Below are 20,585 nucleotides of genomic sequence, written 5' to 3' on the forward strand. Positions count from 1 at the left end.
GTTTGACATTGTCACCTTTCAAAAATTACCTCGTAAGTTTTTGTAGAAATTAATAAGTAAAATCTCAATTCTAATAATTGTTTCACTGTTGCAATTTAGTAGATTGCTGTAAACTTTACATGGCAACAAATCTGATCACTTGACATGAATATGACAGCAAATTATCGAATTTTTCTTTTGAAGAAATCAAAATAAACTTAGTAACAAGAAATACAAGTTAAATTCTGCTATTTAAACAAAGTTTAGAACCGATATACCTAATTTATTGGTTATCGCTGTTATTGGAACGATATATATAAAGTTGTTGACCTTGTAAGTATGCAATTAAGTATAAAAAAACATGGAAGTTTTTTCATATTACCATTAACGTGGTTGTTTTTTCGTGGCAGGCGATTATTACCAATTTTGATAACTGGTAATATAGGTTTATTATTATTGCGTAGCTTATTATGCTAGATTTTTAATTAATTCAATTAAATATTTGTAAGTGTATTTTCGTCATAGCTGTACATTTAATAAATGTTTCAAAGATGGTTATGTCGCTTTTAAATACTATTAATTTAAAAAAAAAGGAATTTTTGTTTTGGACCATAAATAAAATTGACTACATTTATGATGATAAACATACATTTACAAGGTCATTGTCAGTAACATTTTATTTACAATGACAATATACATAATGGATATATACAGAGGATTACTATAACTAGCTTAAATCTAAAATAGGCTCTTGAGGCATAGATGCCAAGGATGCTGGCGGCATTTTTTTGTATCGCAATACTGATCCATTGTGTTAGGAAGCCGCCAGCTCTTTGGTCACCAGTTACGTCCACCACATGCTTCGCGATTTCTGGAAAAAAACTTGTGCCGGCTGGGACCCCATGGACCTAGAGTTTGTCAGTTGGTCGTACATAGATATAGAGACTGCCTGTGAGTATGTCCACAAAAAAAGTTGTTAAAAAAATGACAACCCCATTTTTATCATTTATTACTGAAACTACAATATTTGAACAATGTTTCGAAATTCAAGTTAGCAGCTACAATAAATAAATAAATATTATAGGGACATTCTTACTCAAATTGACTAAGTCCCACGGTAAGCTCAAGCAGGCTTGTGTTGTGGGTACTCAGACAACAATATATTTAATATACAAATATACTTAAATACACAGAAAACATCCATGACTCAAGAACAAATACCTGTGCTCGTCATACAAATACATGAACCCAGGACCTTCTGCTTCATAGGCAGGGTCACTACCCACTAGGCTAGACCGGTCATCATAAAGGGATACCATGTAGTTTAAGAAGTGCATTTTCTATCAGTACTGTATCTATATTGCACAATTTTTGAATATACTCAATTCTCCCAGTCAGACATTTTTTTTAAATATCCAGTATTCAGTGGGTCAAAATGGTTACTGAGTGGGAGCCATGGAACACCATAGATGGTGCAGGCAGATCGTAAATGAGAGGGCGGGACAACTTGGACGCATACTAGCCGAAATGGTGGGAAAATGCCAATGACGAGGTCAAGTGGAAAAAAGGAGAGGAGGCCTTTACCCAGCAGTGGAGCACTAAAGTAGGCTAATAAAAAAAATCTGTCTACTTATTGACCAGAAGTACTATAAAGGGCTTGAGACATCCTATAGGTTTATATAAATACAATACAGTTTTATATAATTATTTAGATCTAACACAAAGAAAGATAAAAAACCACATTGGTGGCTAACAAGTATACAGCCCACCTGATGGTAAGCAGTCACCATAGACTATGGACGCCTGCAACTCCAGAGGTGTTAGGGGGCGTCCATTAATCGCGTCATACGTTTTTGGCTTGTTTTAGACCCCCCCCTCCCCCATGGTGATCTTTGGTGATATTTTCAGGACCCCCCCCCCCATCCAATATGACGTGTATTTTTTTCGATAACTAAAGAACAGTTTTCTAACAAATGAACCTAAGTACACGTGAAGGATAATAAGGGCGGAAAACTATTATTTTTATTTTATTGACTATAATACAGTATAGCACAGATGAAAAAAAAAATACACGTGATACGTGTCCAAACCCCCCCGTCCCCTGTGGTGATCATTGATGATTTTTTGCTGACCCCCTCCCCCCCCCTATACAATATGACGCGATTAATGGACGCCCCCTTACATGCATGTTGCCGACCCTATATAAATATATTTGCAGTATGATAAATACGTTTTCTGGCCAAAAACCATTTGAAATGAAGACCTATGGAGTATATGCCGGCAAACACTCATTGACGAAGAAATTACGACACGGAGATGGATAGGACATACTATTCGAAGAGGGGAAACGAATAATGCTACCATAGCTTTCGCATGGAAACCGCCGGACGGGAGCCATGGCTCCGGGCGTCGTGTACACTCTTGACAACGGTCCGTCCTAAGAGAGCTACGAGCGGTCGGGTTGAGCTGGAGCGAGGCCAGAAGACGAGCTGAAGATAGGAAGGCGTGGCACGAGCTTGTGAAGGCCCTTTGCACCTCTGGGGTGCTTTAGGACAACAACATGATAAATACTGCGAGAGAGAGGCAGTTAGTAACCTGAAAACTTTGCTAGGCTCAGTGGAGGAACTGGGGTGGTTAGAGTAGCGCTACCTCGTTTCACGCAAAATACGCACAATAGTTGTCGATTTGCGGAAAATGCCCAGAAGCACTAACTAACTAACTAAATACTGCCCTCATAAGCTTATATTATCTCAATATAAATGATTTTAAAAATATATTTAAGTTGCTTATTTTATAAATTATTGTTTTCAGACATGTACCATTAACAATGGAGGCAGGTCTAGCGGTTGAGGAGATAGTGGTGAAACCAGAGGTCATCCTCATCTCAGACGACGATACAGATATTGGGGAGCCACAAAAGTAAGCTGCTTCAAAATCTTGTTCTTTCTTCTTTTAAAATATGGCCTCCATCAAATCTATGATGATTTTGCTAATGTCAAGTGACGTGGTAACTCTTAAGTATTTGACGACCGGTTTGGCATAGTGGGTGACCCTGCCTACGAAGCTGATGGTCCCGGGTTCAAATCCTGGTAAGGGCATTTATTTGTGTGATGAGCATGGATATTTGTTCCTGAGTCATGGGTGTTTTCTATGTATTTAAGTATTTATAAATATTTATATATTATATATATGGGTATTACTCATTCATGGGTAATTGTGTGAGATTTTATAATAAACTTCCAAACCATATTACTGAGTTATCAATTAATAAATTTAAGAATCATGTAAAGCGTGAACTTATTTCTAAAGCTTAATATACCACACAAGACTACATGAATGATAAAACAACGTGGGATTAATTGTGATTCGAAATGATTAATTATTTATTATATTTGAATAATGATGATGAAATGGATATTCCAATGCATGTATTTCCTTTGTTGTTTTTATTATATTTGTTTGACATTTAGAATTTATTCTAGAAACAATCTAGACTAGTATTTTTATACATTTTTTTTTGTATGACTATATTTTGTGAAAGTTTTAGTATTAAATTTGATCTATGAATTATATTCATTAGTATTATATATGGAATAATATTTACAACATCAATAAATTGCTCTGATAATTAGATTAAGATAATTATATGTAATACTGTCTTACTATTCATAAGTGCTTGTTGCTAGGCCTACATGAATAAAGTATATTTGAATTGAATTGAATTGAATATATCGTTGTCTAAGTACCCTCAACACAAGCCTTATTGAGCTTACTGTGGGACTTAGTCAATTTGTGTAATAATGTCCTATAATATTTATTTATTTATTAAGTATGCTTGTAGAGCATGACATTGTTCGGTAGTTGCTTTTAGTAAACATATAGCTGGACTTTACTAAAACCCACAATGGATTGCCAGGTGTTGATTAAAACATGGTAAAACGCGTTTCCAGATTAGTTTTTCATTAGCTTACTTTCAGTGCCATAAATCTAGAATAGACAAAGTCCTTTTATTTTATATTTAAAATTATAATTAATCTTATCGATTCTCCTACTTTGTTATCTAAAATAAGGCTTTCGTGTAGTAATCGTCCAGCTCGCTCCTCACGTAAAAAATATCTATTTTCACCCCCTCCCCTAAGTAAGCTCAATAAGGCTTGTGTTGAGGGTACTTAGACAACGATATATATAATTTATAAATACTTAAATACATAGAAAACACCCATGACTCAGGAACAAATATCCATGCTCATCACACAAATACATGCCCTTCCCAGGATTTGAACCCGGGACCATCAGCTTCGTAGGCAGGGTCACTACCCACTATGCCAAACCGGTCGTCAAATTTATAACATGTTTTACAGTAACTTGTTCTTTTTCAGAAAACGCCGCCGGCGTGTAGTAAAGAAATCCCCTCACCCGTGCGAAGACTGCGACAAGATCTTCCAAACCGGATACGAACTCAAAAAGCATAAACGCACACACACAGGAGAACGACCGTATATGTGCACTACATGTGGCAAAACCTACACACAGCTCGGGCATCTTAGTATCCACGCACTCACACATCAAGGTAGGTTATGGGTCACGGGCTTGGTTTCCGCAACTATACGTCATAAAATTGCATCTATTTTGCGTGGTGGGTTGTCGGCACTACTCTTGCCAACCCAACTCTACCAAGAAGCATGGCAGACCCTTGATGTTGGTGACGACTTCTGGGAGAGCCCCGGCGAACCGAGGTGTTGTGCCCGGTGCTCTGCCTCCCCTTGGTATTCGAGAATAGGGTCCATACAGAGCGAGCATACGCGCGAGGCAATTTCCTCACGCACAAACCGGCCAGTGTAGACGTGTCTCGGCCGAGGCGGCGTGCTCAGGTGAGGAAAACGCGCATGCGCCTCGGCCGAGGAACGTCTATACTGGCCGGTTTGTGCGTGAGGAAATTGCCTCGCGCGTAGGTATTCTCGCTCTGTGTGGACCCGCCTAATGACGCATCCAGGTATAATTAATTTCGGAAAACTATGGCTTTTTTCAACCAACCAACGGAGCGGAAGCTGACAGTTACGAGGTTTAATTAACATTATATACCCTTAAGAGTTAAGAGCAATGGATTTATAGCACTAGTGCGAAAATTAGCATATTACGTTACTGTGTCGAACATTTAAAGGGCCATATGTACTGTAAAACGTTGTACGATACATGTGCGAATAGGCAATTCGCAACTCGTGTCGATTTAAAACAGTCCCTTCGGTCGTGTTTTAATTTATCGCCACTCGTTTCGAATTTCCTATTTTAGTTAATAGTACATTACGATACAAGTGCGAAAAATAGGAAATTCGAAACGAGTGGCGATATATTAAAACACGACCGATGGGAGTGTTTTAAATCGACACGAGTTGCGAATTACCTATTCGCACATGTATCGTACAACGTTTTACAGTACATATGGCCCTTTAAATGTTCAACACAGTAACGTAATATGCTTCGCACTGGTGCGGTAAAGTAGCACCATATGTACTGAAAAACTAATTTCAACCCTTTTTTTCAGGTATTTATTTATTTATTTATTTATAGCCTCATATCAGAAATACAGTACCTGGGTGACCGAGCGTTGCTCGGTTATAACTATTTATTGTAATATGGTGGTGTATAGGTGATAATCTTAACTACATTTTTTTCCTAAATTAAACTTGTCTAAAACAATAAAAATTAAAAAATTATATATAAAATTGAACATATAAAAAAAAAACAAAAGTTAGTCACCGGGCGAGATTCGAACCCGTAACACTCGTTTAGCAGTCCGCGTCTTAACCCGCTGGACCAGACGGACAGTGGCCGGCAACACGAAATTAGCGACCATATTCTGCGTCGAAAGAAAAACGCATGAAAACTCGAAAACACGCGTTTTCCCAAACATAAGACTAATCTAGATCGATTGTTTACCCCCAAAAACCCCCATATACCAAATTTCAGCAAAATCGTTAGAGGCGTTTCCGAGATCCCGGAAATATATATATTTATATATATACAAGAATTGCTCGTTTAAAGGTATAAGATTTTATACTGTATCTATAGTTTTTCCTTAATCTACGATAGCCGATTCTGTGTGCCTTTGGGCAAAGGCCTCCCCCAATCTTCTCCACTCTTCCTTATTTTGCACTAATCTGGTCCATATTTTAGTCCTTCCAGCCGTGTCTTCTATTTCATCTTTTTTTTTTTTTATACAACGTCGGTGGCAAACAAGCATACGGCCTGCCTGATGGTAAGCAGTCTCCGTGCAACTCCAGAGGAGTTACATGCGCGTTGCCGACCCTAACCCCACCCCCCCTCGTTGAGCTCTGGCAACCTTACTCACCCCACCTCCCTCATCGGACCATCTTTTGAATTTTCAGGTATAAAAAACTTCAACTGCCACGAGTGCGGCGCGTCGTTCTACAGGAAAGCGGACCTCGACCGGCACGAGAAAATACACACCGGGGACAAACCACACGAGTGCGAAATATGCTCTAAGAGTTTTGTGCAGAAGAATAATCTGGTCATGCACTTGAAGATGCATTCGGGGGAGAAGCCACATGAATGCCAGGTGAGTCTTAACTTAAATGACCACGTTAGAGCAAGGGGAATGGTCATTTCACCATATAATAAATAAATAAATAATAAATAAATATTATAGGACATTATTACACAAATTGACTAAGTCCCACAGTAAGCTCAATAAGGCTTGTGTTGAGGGTACTTAGACAACGATATATAATAATAATAATTCAGCCTATATACGTCCCACTGCTGGGCACAGGCCTCCTCTCATGTGCGAGAAGGCTCGGGCTATAGTCCCCACGCTAGCCCAATGCGGATTGGGGACTTCACATACACCTTTAAATTTCTTCGCAGATGTATGCAGGTTTCCTCACAAATGATATTTCGTACATAAGTTCCGAAAAACTCATTGGTACGAGCCAGGATTTGAACCCGCGACCTTCGGATTGAAAGTCGGACGTCATATCCACTCGGCCACCACCGCTTCCTCCGCCGATATATATAATATATAAATATTTATAAATACTTAAATACATAGAAAACACCCATGACTCGGGAACAAATATCCATGCTCATCACACGAATAAATGCCCTTACCAGGATTTGAACCCGGAACCATCGGCTTCATAGGCAGGGTCACTACCCACGAGGCCAGACCGGTCGTCATACATATAAACATATGTATTCGAATCTATCCTACGTGGCTTGTGAGTTGTGACCCTAATGATCGCTAGATAGATAGTTTAGATCGCTGTTTAGCGATAAGTCCGCCTGTTGTTACCTACATATTTATACCTTTACATACTTTGTACGAGCCGGGGTTTGAACCCGCGACCTCCGGATTGCAAGTCGCACGCTCTTACCGCCAGGCCACCGGCGGTTATTTAAAACCATCTGTCAAAATTATGAATTACTGTCAATCGGGTTGAATAGGGATGGCTGTGATGAATGATTTAACCGAAAATTTGTTAAAAAATACCCACACAAATTGTCTTCTTCCTCGCGTTGTCCCGGCATTTTGCCACGGCTCATGGGAGTCTGGGGTCCGCTTGACAACTAATCCCAAGGTTTGGCCTAGGCACTAGTTTTTACGAAAGCGACTGCCATCTGACCTTCCAACCCAGAGGGTAAACTAGGCCTTGTTGGGATTAGTCCGGTTTCCTCACGATGTTTTCCTTCACCGAAAAGCGACTGGTAAATATCAAATGATATTTCGTACATAAGTTCCAAAAAACTCATTGATACGAGCCGGGGTTTATTTCGCTTATCATACAAAATCTACTATTAATTTCAATCGAATTTTTGGGAAAATCTACTATTATTTCCAATCGAATCATACAATTTGTGTGTGTGTGTGTGCGTGTGTGTGTGTGTGCGTGTGTGTGTGTGTGTGTGTGTGCGTGTGTGTGCGTGCGTGTGTGTGTATGTGCGTGTGCGTGTGTGTGTGTGTGTATGTGTGTGTGTGTGTGTGTGTGTGTGTGTGTGCGTGCGTGCGTGCGTGCGTGTGTGCGTGTTCACCCTGTTGACGGTACACTTAAAACACTTTTTTGTTAACCAGGTGTGTAAAAAGAGGTTCCTGACGCGAAGCAAGCTAGTCCTACATTCGAAACGACACGAAAAGGACAAGAAAATCAAAAAGGAATTCCTGGAGCAGATGATGGTGTAAATATTTAAGAAATATTAATATTAAGGTTGGTTATTGACATTTTTTACCGGTTATTGATCTCTTATTTCATTCGGAAAATATGAAATAAAATCAAAAACAAAGGGGTACTGAATTAGATGCGTAAGTTAATGCAAAATATTTTGGCCGTCAAGCTGGCTGCAGAGATAGATGACCCCCCTGCACGTAAACCATAAGGTATGTATGTCATAAGGTATAATGAAACATACTATAGTATTTATTTAGAAATTTTATTTCGCTTAAAATTTACGTTTTTTTTTGTTTAATTCTCATTGCACCCACATTGAAGTTTCTCTGTTTTGCCTTATGGTTGACTGGTAGAGAATGCCTATTGGCATTAAGTCCGCCTGTAGTACTCTTTTTTTATGTGCAATAAAGTTTAAAATAATAAATAAATAATAATAAACCATAGAGTCCATACATCTCATCTCCATACATGTTTTTTTTTACCAAAACTTTAGTTATTTCGTAGTCGACATCTAGCGTCGAGTAGCGGAATTATCAGTACTGCTACTGGACACTAGATGTCTCAAGTGTTGTGATGGGTGAAAATTGTATTGCTCAACAATTTACAACTAATATTACAAGCAGAAGGAGTTGAAAATAGAGTTCCGGTTAATCCGGACCCGGGTATGTCCTTAAACTACATCCAAAAGAGAGGTATGGGCATTGTGAATGTCATCTCGCCTTGTGTGGTAGGGCACAGCACAGCAGATGTCATTCCAGATCTAGAGCAGAGCCCAACTGGGGAAGTACCTCCACCTTACAGAAAATCGCAGCCAAATAACACTTGACCCTACTCATAGTGTTGTGTTCCTGCCGGTGAGTAAGGTTGCCAGAGCTCAACGAGGGGGGTGGGGTTAGGGTCGGCAACGCGCATGTAACTTCTCTGGAGTTGCAGGTGTACATAGGCTACGGAGACTGCTTACCATCAGGCAGGCCGTATGCTTGTTTGCCACCGACGTAGTATAAAAAAAAAAACCGGTTATAATATTAGCTGAAAATTGTTGAGCATTATTTTCGTTCGTCGCGACATCTATTGGCAACTAGCAGTACTGATAGATTCCCCTACTTGACGCTAGATGTCGACTGCGAAATAACTCGCGTTTTGGGAAGAAAATTTATGTATGGAGTTACCAATCTTTCTTTACTTATATTTCTCTATGATGTAAACAGTCTACGCAGGGGGGTCAGCTATCTCTGCAACTGACTTTACATCAAGCGGTAACATTTTCTAGCGTATGGAAGGTAGAGGTAAGGAATGCAATCTCCATAAGCATATGTTGCAAGTCTGTCAGCTATAAATAATAGTTCCAAATCTCTCCAGAGTAGCGCTAGAGTAGCAAAGAACCTAGGCGTTATTGACGGAGTTAAGTGTGCTGTCTATGATTTGTTTTTTTTTTTTTCAAATATTCTAGCTATTGTAGCGCCACCTATTTAAGGTTTTTTGACGGACACTATTTGATACATGGAAATTTCATTCCTTACCTCTACCTTCCTTATAAGTCAATGGCGTGCGCCTATTTTTGGATTAAGTCGCCGAACGGATCCCGGGATCTACATAATCAGAGGACCTAAGTGTAGAATTGTAATTCAATTAATATGTACTTACATGAAAATGGCTGTATTTTATTTTTTCATGATATAAGGCGTTTCACATACTGACACAACGGCGAATGCATGCCTTTAATCTTAAATCTGTTGCTCCTCTTGCCTCGCTATATTGTGTTTTCAGTGTGTGAATAGCCTTAATCTTTGGTTGTATGGTATGAATGGATTGGTATTTTATGAAATTGGTATAGAAATATTAATATTAATTATGACATTTAGAATTTACACGATTTTGTTTCATGGAATTAAGTTTAATGTTATTAAATACATAGTTTTACTTACATTCATGATTTTTAATAAAATTTCCTACAAATAATACACATTCTAACGGAAACTAAATGTGACATTCCAGGGATACAGGTACCTGGGGGGGGGGGGGGGGTCTGGCTTACGTCGCGTAGCACTGCATAAGTAATGGTGATACGTAAGCGCCAACCGCCACAAGGTACCTTTATCCGCGGAATTACACAAATCATGATATATCACACCCAAAAAGTACCTGCGAAATCTGAAATATTACCTATAGTATAGAGAAATATAAGTAAAGAGTGTTAACTCCATACATCAGTTTTCTTACTAAAACGCGGGTTATTTCGTAGTCGACATCTAGCGTCAAGTAGTGGATTTACCAGTACCGCTATTTGACACCAGAGGGCCTACCGCCAACCACGTTCGACGTGTTGCCTCCCTGTCACACTTACGTACGAATTTACAAGTGCGACAGAGAGGCAACACGTCGAACGTGGTTCGCGGTAGGCCCTCTGATGTCACGAGTGTCGCGACTGACGAGAAAAGTATTGCCAAAACAATTTACAACTAATATTACAAGCAGAAGGAGTTGAAAATAGAGTTCCGGTTAATCCGGTTATAATATTAGCTGAAAATTGTTGAGCATTAGACTATATGTTCGTCGCGACATCTATTATCAACTAGCAGTACTGAAAATTAGGGTGAATCATCTTTTGGAACACTGGTTTTATTTATTTAATCGTATGGCATTGTTATATGTTATACAGATACAGAGAAATCATAAGTCGACCTCCAAAGAATTAATCCACTTGATAGCTTCGTCGTTCAGTTTGATCAGGTCTTCCGGGGGGCCTCCAGTATATCGAGTAGATGGGCACTCTTGGAAAATATGTCGGATACTCTGCTCCTCGGCACCACAGTGACAGGCGGGAGACTCCACCCACCCGCAACGATATTTATATAGGGCACAGCGACTGTGGCCGGTCCGCAATCTATTAAGGTTACACCATGTCCGCCTCGGCAGCTCGAACCCATCTATTTTCTTACCCGGAATAATCCCCGATCCAAACCTTCCATCCATTGCTGTACTCCAAAGTTGCATCCACTCCCGGTTAGCGTTGTAGTCTCCTTGTGAAAGAGTTGACGCAATACTGTAGGAAGGGTTCCTGGACTTCAGGCGACTATTTACAGGGTGCGTGAATTCACTGTGTATTGGTAGAATTGGGTTACCTCTAATTTTGCAAGTCTCTTTCATAAGCGCATCTTTTCTACGCAAATCAGGTGGCAGGATTCCACAAAGAACTGGGAGCCAGTGGCATGGGGTAGAACGCAGTGTGCCGGATATGAGTCGCATAGTTTTATTTAGTTATCACACTGATTTCGTCCCTAGACTCCCTAGCTCCTAGCAAAGAAAAGCAGATCTTTTTGCTCCCATACGAAAATCAGGGACACATCATTTTTGTATGGGAGCAAACTTTTTTTCTGCTGCGTTACCGTACAGAATGTTACTTTTATCTGAAGTTATTAATTTTAATATGCTAATTAAATACTTATGGATCTATTAATGCCGATGCCGTGTAAACAAAAAAGTAAAAAAATCAACATAGTTTTTGAAAAATCGATTTTTCTTTACTAAGGGAGTCTAGGGACACGAAATTAGTATTCTAGAAATTGATTTATCCATTAGAGATGCAGAAGAAATAAATAGGGATTAGTAAAACCACAAAAAATTGTTTCATAATACGATTTATTCGTTTAAGCCTATTCAGACTGGTAGAGACACACGAACCTACTCGCTTTATTAACTTTGTATTGATTTTTTAGCAAGAAAAAATAGTAATAGACATATAAATATGTTGCGTATATTATGTTCATGCCAAGTTTCATATAATTTGAGACGGAAGTAGAGGACCCGCGTGAAATCGCCTTTCATACAAACTCAGTCCTCATTTCCCTCTCTGGATATTAACATTATTGAAAATATTTGACACAATTTGTTGCATATCAACCATGGCTATGCACTTACGTTTGATTATTTTCGAATTTTAAATTATTATAAGAGTCAGGCATTTAAAAATTTGTATGATTTTTTTTTTCACTCCTAATTTTAACAATAATCATAAAATCGAAAAAAGTCTAACGTAGGGGCATAGCTGTGGTTTATATGGTTAATATACATCAAATTATATAAATATATTTTCCATAATATCAATATTCAGAGAGGAAAATGAGGACTACGTTTGTATGTAAAGGCGATTTCGTGCGGGTCCACTTTCGTCTTAAATGATATGAAACAACTTTCCTCTTAAGCAATTGTATGGAAGCGGCTTTTGGCGGCGGGTTCGTGCGATCCTTAAACATGATTATTGCTAGATAGTTCTGCTAAATGAGACTATTTCGGCCACACGACACTTTGTATCCACGCCATATAATACTGCACATTAGTATAAACTCCAGGCACGCCAGCGCCACAGCGGGGCCCGAACGACACTATGCCGCGCACCACATACGAGCAGTATATGTCGCGGGCGTACGCCATCAGAGGCCCGCCGCTGTCGCCCTGGGAACAAAATATTTGCATCTTTAATCTTGCCTTAGTAGAAGGCTTGAGTGGACGCTCGGGTTGGGCGTGTAGCGGGGCGTGCGGCGTGCATGTTAAACGAATACAAACGTACAGGAGCGGCCTTAGTGCACGCTGCTCATATCACTCGTGAGCCCGACGCCACGCTGCACGTCCCGCCGAGCGAGCGTCCACTCGGGCCTTACACCACAAAATAAATAGCGGCGGCGCGCGCCGGAGCAGAGAGGTCGCTCAAGTACAAAGTGCCATTTTCGCCGCACGCCCACAGACGTGACATTTACGCACACAGACGTTACGTTTACAGGCGTTCTCGGGCACTCTCGGGCAGAGCTTAGTCGGGCTGTGCGCGCGTTGCTCACTTGACGTCCCCGCCGCTACGTAGGTACCTACTGTCATGTACGTCAAAATGCAGTCTGTAAGGAATGTAAACATGATAAGATGTATGTATAAACAAATCGATGTATGTATGTCTGTAAACTTATATTACCTACTCCTTTTTAAAATTCGAAATTAATACAAAAGCAACCCTAGCGAGTCGGGCAAGTTTAGGAATGTATTTCAAGAACGGCGGGAACGGACCTTCTGTTTATTTTTTATTTTGTGCTTACACTTAGAGTACTAGCCTTCTAAGGCTCAAGGTTCTACCCAAAGAACTATTAAGTTCGATGAAATTTAAATCATTTGCAATTGGAACAGAGTTGCATTTGTTTTGTTTAGTTAAAATTTCGAACAAAACAAAATCAACTTTATTTCTTATGAATTCAAATTTCACTGGCAAATATTTTTGTTGTATGGCTGGGCCTTACGAGGGTATAGTTGGACCAAGTTAACGCTGCATTGACACGGCAGTGACAAAGTATAATAAAACTACTGCAAACGCTATATTTTCTTGAGAATTCTACGCTTATGCTAGAGCTCTAGGCTCTTTAGCTTAAATTATGGCACTATAATGGAATCTACTTAAATACTTGCGGACGATGTCGTGGGCAAATGCTAGTTATAAATTATAAATACACCTGACAAATTATCTGACTTGTTACCTGACCTGTCCCAATATTTGCTTCCGGCAGCGTACAGTATGGTGTAATATTCAAGCAAATGATCCTACAAATTACCTGACAGATTTGATTCTTACCTAACAGAAGTTCTTATTGTCATCTTTGCTACAGCGCACAGAGGTGTCCTTGCGAAACAAGTTATCTGACCAAATAACTGACAGATCTGATGACTTACCTGACAGGGATCCCTGTTGGCAACTTTACAACCAACAGCGCATATCATGTCCTTGTGAAACAAATTACCTGTCAAATGTTCCTTTATTCCCATTTAGACTTTATTTTCTAGTTATTATGTCACAAATCCACAACGCAGACTTCGTCAATATAATCAAGCAATAAACATCTGCATCACGCTTCGTCAAACATCTTACCTGACAATATTTTCTATCATCTTTACAATAACAATTTATTTGACAAATTACCTAATCGATCTGACATAAGTCAAGTCAAAGTCAATATATTCTTTATTCAAATAGTTCTAGCAACAAGCACTTTTAAATCGTCAAATTTTACAAATATCATCTTAATCTAAATATCAGAGCAATTTATTGATGCAGTTATTATTGTTCTAAAAAAAAACATTGAATTATTATAGATATGGTAAACTTAATAATAAGAATTTCACAAAAGGATCGTCAAACACCAAAATAGTATAAAAATACTAGTCTAGAAACTTTCTAGAATAAAATCTAAATGTCAAAAAATACGGTATATAGACATTGAATTATCAATTTCATCCTTATTAACATAACAATAAATAATTCATGAAGTATTTACAATCACACTCCCATATTATTACCTGACGAGTCCTTTTTGTCATCTTTACCGTCGGCAGCGCACAGCATGGTTTCCTTGTCAAATAAGTTATCTGACTGATTACCTTACAAATCTGACGTCTTACCTGACAAGAGTCCTTATTGTCATTTTTACCGCCTGCAGCACACAACATAGTTTCCTTGTCAAACAAATTATCAGCTGTCTGAGAGAAGAATGGCTTGCAGTAAGATTCGTAGTCATATTCGGGAACCGTCACCTGATGAAAATAAATAAGTTTAGTTCATGTCATCCACGCACGATAACCTTTAATTATATATATTTTAATAACCTTTTATTAAATATAATTATATTACAATACAAGTGAAGGCATGCGTCGTCGTAAATGACACGATCTCAATACGCGATCACTTATTGCACATAATCAGGTTGAAACCTTAGATATATTTCTTAAAAGTTAAACTTTGGAATGAACTGTCGCCTGCGGTATATTCGCACCGATACGACCGTCAAGAAAAGAGCGTACTCCCATCTTCAAGGCCTTACGACCTAACGACCTTCTTCTTCTTGACGACCGGTTTGGCCTAGTGGGTAGTGACCCTGCCTACGAAGCTGATGTTCCCGGGTTCAAATCCTGGTAAGGGCATTTATTCGTGTGATGAGCATGGATATTTATTCCTGAGTCATGGATGTTTTCTATGTATTTAAGTATTTATAAATATTTATATATTATATATAGCGTTGTCTAAGTACCCTCAACACAAGCCTTATTGAGTTTACTGTGGGAAGTATAGACCAATAGTGGGACCGGATTTTTGCCCTATAAGTTTCGATAATTCTAAAGAGTGAAAAGTGATGTTTATCTGGTATGGGACATATTTTTAAGCATATTTGTAATATATGAAGAAAATTTAGAACGAGCGTTAGATATAAATAAGGTATTTATGTATTTTTATTGATGAATTTTGAATATTGAATTAAAGTACAAAATTTAAGCATCGTCTTTTATAATATGTATGAGGCTTTATGCTATCAAATTTTTAGAAAAAAAATCAACGTGCTACTTTGTCAAATTCAAATTAGCTTATTATTTTGTCAATATTGAATTAAAGTTTGAAAAATCCACAATATCATATCTAAATTCTTAAGTTAATAGGCAAGGCAAAAAATTAGAAGAATAGGATATGTGCTTTACAATTAATATGCGTTTTTTGTCCTGTAAGATCTAATATTGAATTAAAGTCCGTAGAGATAAGTCTATTACTATAAAATAATATATGTAGCCATTTTATGGAAAGTAAGAAATATCTGTGTGTAGCTTGCATTGTAATAGTAAAATCAACTTAAAAAGGCGCGAAATTCATAGCCACGCCGCGCTGGTCCGTCAACATGTCGGCTCGGCGCGCGGGAGCCTATCGTAGCCGACCTAGTGAGCGATAGATACCTCGCCCCGCCCGCGCCCCCCGCTCAGCTTCGCAAGCGCTGTTTGTCTTTTCTTTCAAATCATTCATTTGTTTGTTTATCGTGCACATAAATTATATGCGGACATTACATGAATTTAATTACAGAATAAAAGTTATTATGACTTCAAAATGAGTGAAAAATGTTTGATATGTGTACTGTACTGACTTAGTAACAGAGAAAAAACGAGGAATTGAGCAGCTAATAACTGCGAGCAAATAATCTTTCTTGGTGATGGGAAAGTTAAATATTTCTACGGGAAGGAGGAACTACGTTTCCATAAAAAGTGTAGATTATACATCGAGTCGAAGGCTATACCGGCGTACAAAAGACTAATGGAGGTGGCATCAGAGGGCTTACCGCGAACCACGTTCGACGTGTTGCCTCCCTGTCATACTTACGTACGAATTTACAAGTGCGACAGAGAGGTAACACGTCGAACGTGGTTCGCGATAGGCCCTCAAATGTACAGCCAAGTGACGATGATGAAAATTACATTTTCAAAACTTTTGTCTTTTGTTACCATTGTGTTAGCCGCCTGTACTTACTTTCAACATATATTAGTAGTTTATGTTACTGCTACATAATAAAAGGCATTAAAATACACGAGTGTGGGCTTAGGAAACGATCGAAGTGAGTTTCTTAAAAAGATCACACGAGTGTTTTAATGCCTAATTATCTTATACCTTTAAACGAGCAATTCTTGTATATATATATTTCCGGGATCTCGGAAACGGCTCTAACGATTTTGCTGAAATTTGGTATATGGGGGTTTTTGGGGGTAAACAATCGATCTAGATTAGTCTTATGTTTGGGAAAACGCGTGTTTTCGAGTTTTCATGCGTTTTTCTTTCGACGCAGAATATGGTCGCTAATTTCGTGTTGCCGGCCACTGTCCGTCTGGTCTAGTGGGTTAAGACGCGGACTGCTAAACGAGTGTTACGGGTTCGAATCTCGCCCGGTGACTAACTCTTGTTTTTTTTATATGTTCAACTTTATATATAATTTTTTAATTTTTATTGTTTTACACAAGTTTAATTTAGTAAAAAAATGACCTATGTAATAAGAGAAATCGACAATAGATGGCGTTACTCTGTGACAAGTGCTGTAAGGTTAAAATCGATTGTAAATAATAATAATTGTCAGTTCACATTTTACTTTTTAAGTTTATGTAGATTATCACCACCATATTACAATAAATAGTTATAACCGAGCAAAGCTCGGTCGCCCAGGTACTATATTACTAACTGTACTAGGTTGCCTTTTTAACAAGTTGGTCCAGTCCATGGTTGCCCACATTTTATATAAAAGTTGGTTAATCTAAGCGACCATTAACTGGACCAACTTTTTTAATTCGGCAACTTTCAAATAAGCTTTCATTTGATATATCATACGATGAAATAACAAACAAAAAAACTATCCGTACGCAATCTTACAAGGCAACCTACTTGAAATGTATCACTGTGAATTTTGTCTTACATTTATTTCTTATCAGAAATAAATAACATGAGGGTGCATATACCTTATAACGTATCTCTATATAACTATCGGTTATCAATATTAGCATTAGCGGTTAACAACAACATTCCCCTTAAAACAAATAACTATCGCGAGGAAAATACCAAGTCCAAACATCTGAAAAAAATCGGGAAAGAAAAGCTGCAACTGGCTTTTAAAATGGTACAAGGAAGGGTGGTCATCTGTATGAGAATGTGTTTTTTTTGTCTCTATTTGACCCAATGGTTGACTGGTAGAGAATGCCTTTTGGCATTAACCGCCATTTGTGTTTTTTTTTGTTTGTGCAATAAAGTTTAAATAAATAAATAATATTCATGTAACGCGATAACGAATTCTACTTGAACGAAACCGCGGGCAATACCTATTATAGTAAAAACAAAATAACAATTTTCTATTGCTATTAATTTAAAACACGCTTTAGGATTTTTTTTGATGGACCGTAGACGCAGTCAAGGGCACCCCGCTCCCCACTACCGTTGTTCGCTGCCTCCTGCCACAGCGCGCGGCGCGCGCAAACTTGCCGCGCGTTTGAAACGTAACTTATTTATATAAGCAAGGAATGCATACATATCAGTAATGAGTGTCGCCGTGATTTTATATTTCTAAATTTTTGTATAGTAACTGAGATCATTGTTGATGATCGATTATTATTAACTCTACAAACTTTAATTCAATATTAGCTATACTGCTTACCCTGAAATCAATATCTAGACAAGCACATTGTCTACATGTCTAACTTTTTACTAGAATACTAAGTTGATCGATAATATCGTAATTTTGCAATATCAGCAACTCTAATTCTATATTTACAAAATAACTCGTGTTTTTACGTTTACCAGAAAGCAGCTGTTCCAGATTTCTAAAAACTGAAAATTGTACATACATTGAAGTGTTATTCGATATGCTAAAGTTTTCTGTAACTTTAATTCTATATTTACTTAGTTATTAGCAAAAATTAAAATATTTAAATATAACCGAAAGCTCCACCTTAAAATTTCTAACTTTTTACCAAAGTATTATTTAACATACTCCCAATGACATATCAAAAAAGAAAAAACTTTAATATTATCGAAACCCATTTTTGTTCAACCGCTGGTCTAGTAGTCAATTTGTGTAATAATGTCCTATAATATTTATTTTATTTATTTATTTATATTTCTTAAGAGTTAAACTGTGGAATGAACTGTCGCCTGCGTTATATTCGCAACGATACGACCTTCAAGAAAAGAGCGTACTCCCAACTTCAAGGCCTTACTACTCCTCTGGTGTTGCGGGTATCCATGGGCGGCGGTAATCGCTTACTATCAGGCGATCCGTCTATAGTTTGCCCCCTGCATGATGAAATCCTTAGTTATGTACTTTTATGTACCCAAATTGTTAACATAGTTTTTTTTTAATTAAGGTTCACCAACAGTGGCAACAACATTTTATAAGCTATTATATTTGCGTCCTATTTAATTGTAATTGCGCCACCAATTAAGGTTTCCGAAACGCTAATTATTCGTAGTCGAAATCTAGCGTCACGTAGCGGATTTATCAGTACTGCTACCTGACAATAGATGTCGCGACGAACGAAGTCTAATGCTCAACAATTAGCTAATATTATAACCGGATTAACCGGAACTCTATTTTCGACTCCCGCTTGTAATATTAGTTGTAAATTGTTGAGCAATACAATTTTCGTCATCGCGACATCCATTGTCAAGTAGCAGTACTGATAAATCCGCTATCTGACGCTAGATGTCGACTACGTAAATAATCAGCGTTTTGGTTATAAAAATTATGTATAGAGTGAGCACTCTACAGGGCGTCCCAAGACTATGGGACATCAAGGGAAAGTACCTTAAATATAAGACATAGGATATTTTGCTAAAAGGAGACTTCATTTTATTTTCAAAACTGAGTAATACTGCATTCAAAGATTTTTAAAAAATAAGTTACTTTGTCTGGAAATCGAACCGACTCAAATGGAAAAAAAAACAGCCTGTATTTTTATGATGCCAATCAAAAGAATGCATAAAAAATAAGTCATCTCAGAAATATGATATCGCAAAAGAAATGAATAGGTTAAAATTTTTGATTAAAATTTCAAGATTCGGTTTAACTCCCAGAAAAGGTAAGCAACTTTCAAATTTTTTTTTTAGAAATTCTTTGAATGCAATATTACTAACTTTTAAAAATAAAATAGTCTTCTTTCAGCAAAATTTCCTATCTACGATATTTAAGGTACTTTCCGTTGATGTCCCATAGTTTTGGGACGCCCTGTATACTTATTTCTATATGGTATTAGGTTTTTGGCCAAATGGTGTCAAGTTTAAGCTGTTCTGCGGCCGGCTCCCTGACACCGCGGAGTTGCGTAATGCATTGCAACCATGTGTTTTTTTATACTACGTCGGTGGCAAACACGCATACGGTCCGCCTGATGGTAAACAGTCTCCTTAGCCTATGGACGCCTGCAACTCCATAAGTGTTACACGCGCGCGCGTTGCCGACCCTAACACCCAGATGTTGTGGTATTTGGCTGTGGTTTTCTGTAAGTTGGAGGTACTTCCCCAGTCGGGCTCTGCTCTAGATCTGGAATGACATTCGCTGTGCTGTGCCCTACCACACAAAACGAGATGGCATTCACGGTGCCCATACCTCTCTTTTGGGCGTAGTTTAAAGGACACACCCGGGTCCAAAAATTGTCCAGATTTCTGGGTCCAGATTTGTAGCGTTTAGTTTTAAAATATTATTATTATTATTTGGAGCCTGTCGTGTCCCACTGCTGGGCAAAGGCCTCCCCCCAATCTCTCCACTGATCTCTGTCGAGTGCTATGTCTGGCCACTCCTTCAAGAAGGAGTCCAGTTCATCCCGCCATCGCCGGTGAGGTCTGCCAGATCCCCGATTCGAGTTTTCGGGCTCTCACTCTGTAGTGACTTTGCCCCACAACTCATTCGGCATTCGGCAGACGTGACCAGCCCAATCCCATTTTAGCTTGGCCGCTTTCCGAGCTACATCGATGATTTGTGTCTTGGAGCGCAGCGTGGTGTTCCGGACTCGATCCACCAATTTGACACCTAATATGCTACGCTCCATAGCTCGTTGGCAAACTCCGAGTTTGGACTTCTGAGCTTTAGTCAAAGACCAAGTCTGTGC

General features: G+C 38.5%; 2 protein-coding genes across 2 annotated transcripts in view; one reads left to right on the forward strand and one right to left on the reverse strand.

Annotated features, from left to right (window-relative positions):
* Window positions 1-156: 156 nt before the first annotated feature.
* LOC133531367 (gastrula zinc finger protein XlCGF49.1-like) lies at window positions 157-10,088 on the forward strand. Its single transcript, XM_061869530.1, has 5 exons — window positions 157-312; window positions 2,791-2,898; window positions 4,359-4,549; window positions 6,366-6,556; window positions 8,069-10,088. Exons 2-5 carry the CDS (start codon window positions 2,807-2,809, stop codon window positions 8,174-8,176), a joined length of 582 nt encoding a protein of 193 aa, XP_061725514.1. The 5' UTR covers window positions 157-312; window positions 2,791-2,806; the 3' UTR covers window positions 8,177-10,088.
* A 1,695-nt stretch (window positions 10,089-11,783) lies between these two features.
* Window positions 11,784-20,585, reverse strand: part of LOC133531364 (venom protease-like) — a 30,150-nt gene continuing 21,348 nt past the window's right edge. The window contains exons 9-10 of the mRNA XM_061869525.1: window positions 14,595-14,726; window positions 11,784-12,614 (exon numbers count right to left, since the gene is read on the reverse strand). Of these exons, the coding sequence (XP_061725509.1) occupies window positions 12,447-12,614; window positions 14,595-14,726 (300 nt within the window). The 3' untranslated portion in view covers window positions 11,784-12,446. The remainder of the gene's footprint in view (window positions 12,615-14,594; window positions 14,727-20,585) is intronic.

Source organism: Cydia pomonella, chromosome 25, assembly GCF_033807575.1.
Source record: "Cydia pomonella isolate Wapato2018A chromosome 25, ilCydPomo1, whole genome shotgun sequence".
Lineage (NCBI taxonomy): Eukaryota > Metazoa > Arthropoda > Insecta > Lepidoptera > Tortricidae > Cydia > Cydia pomonella.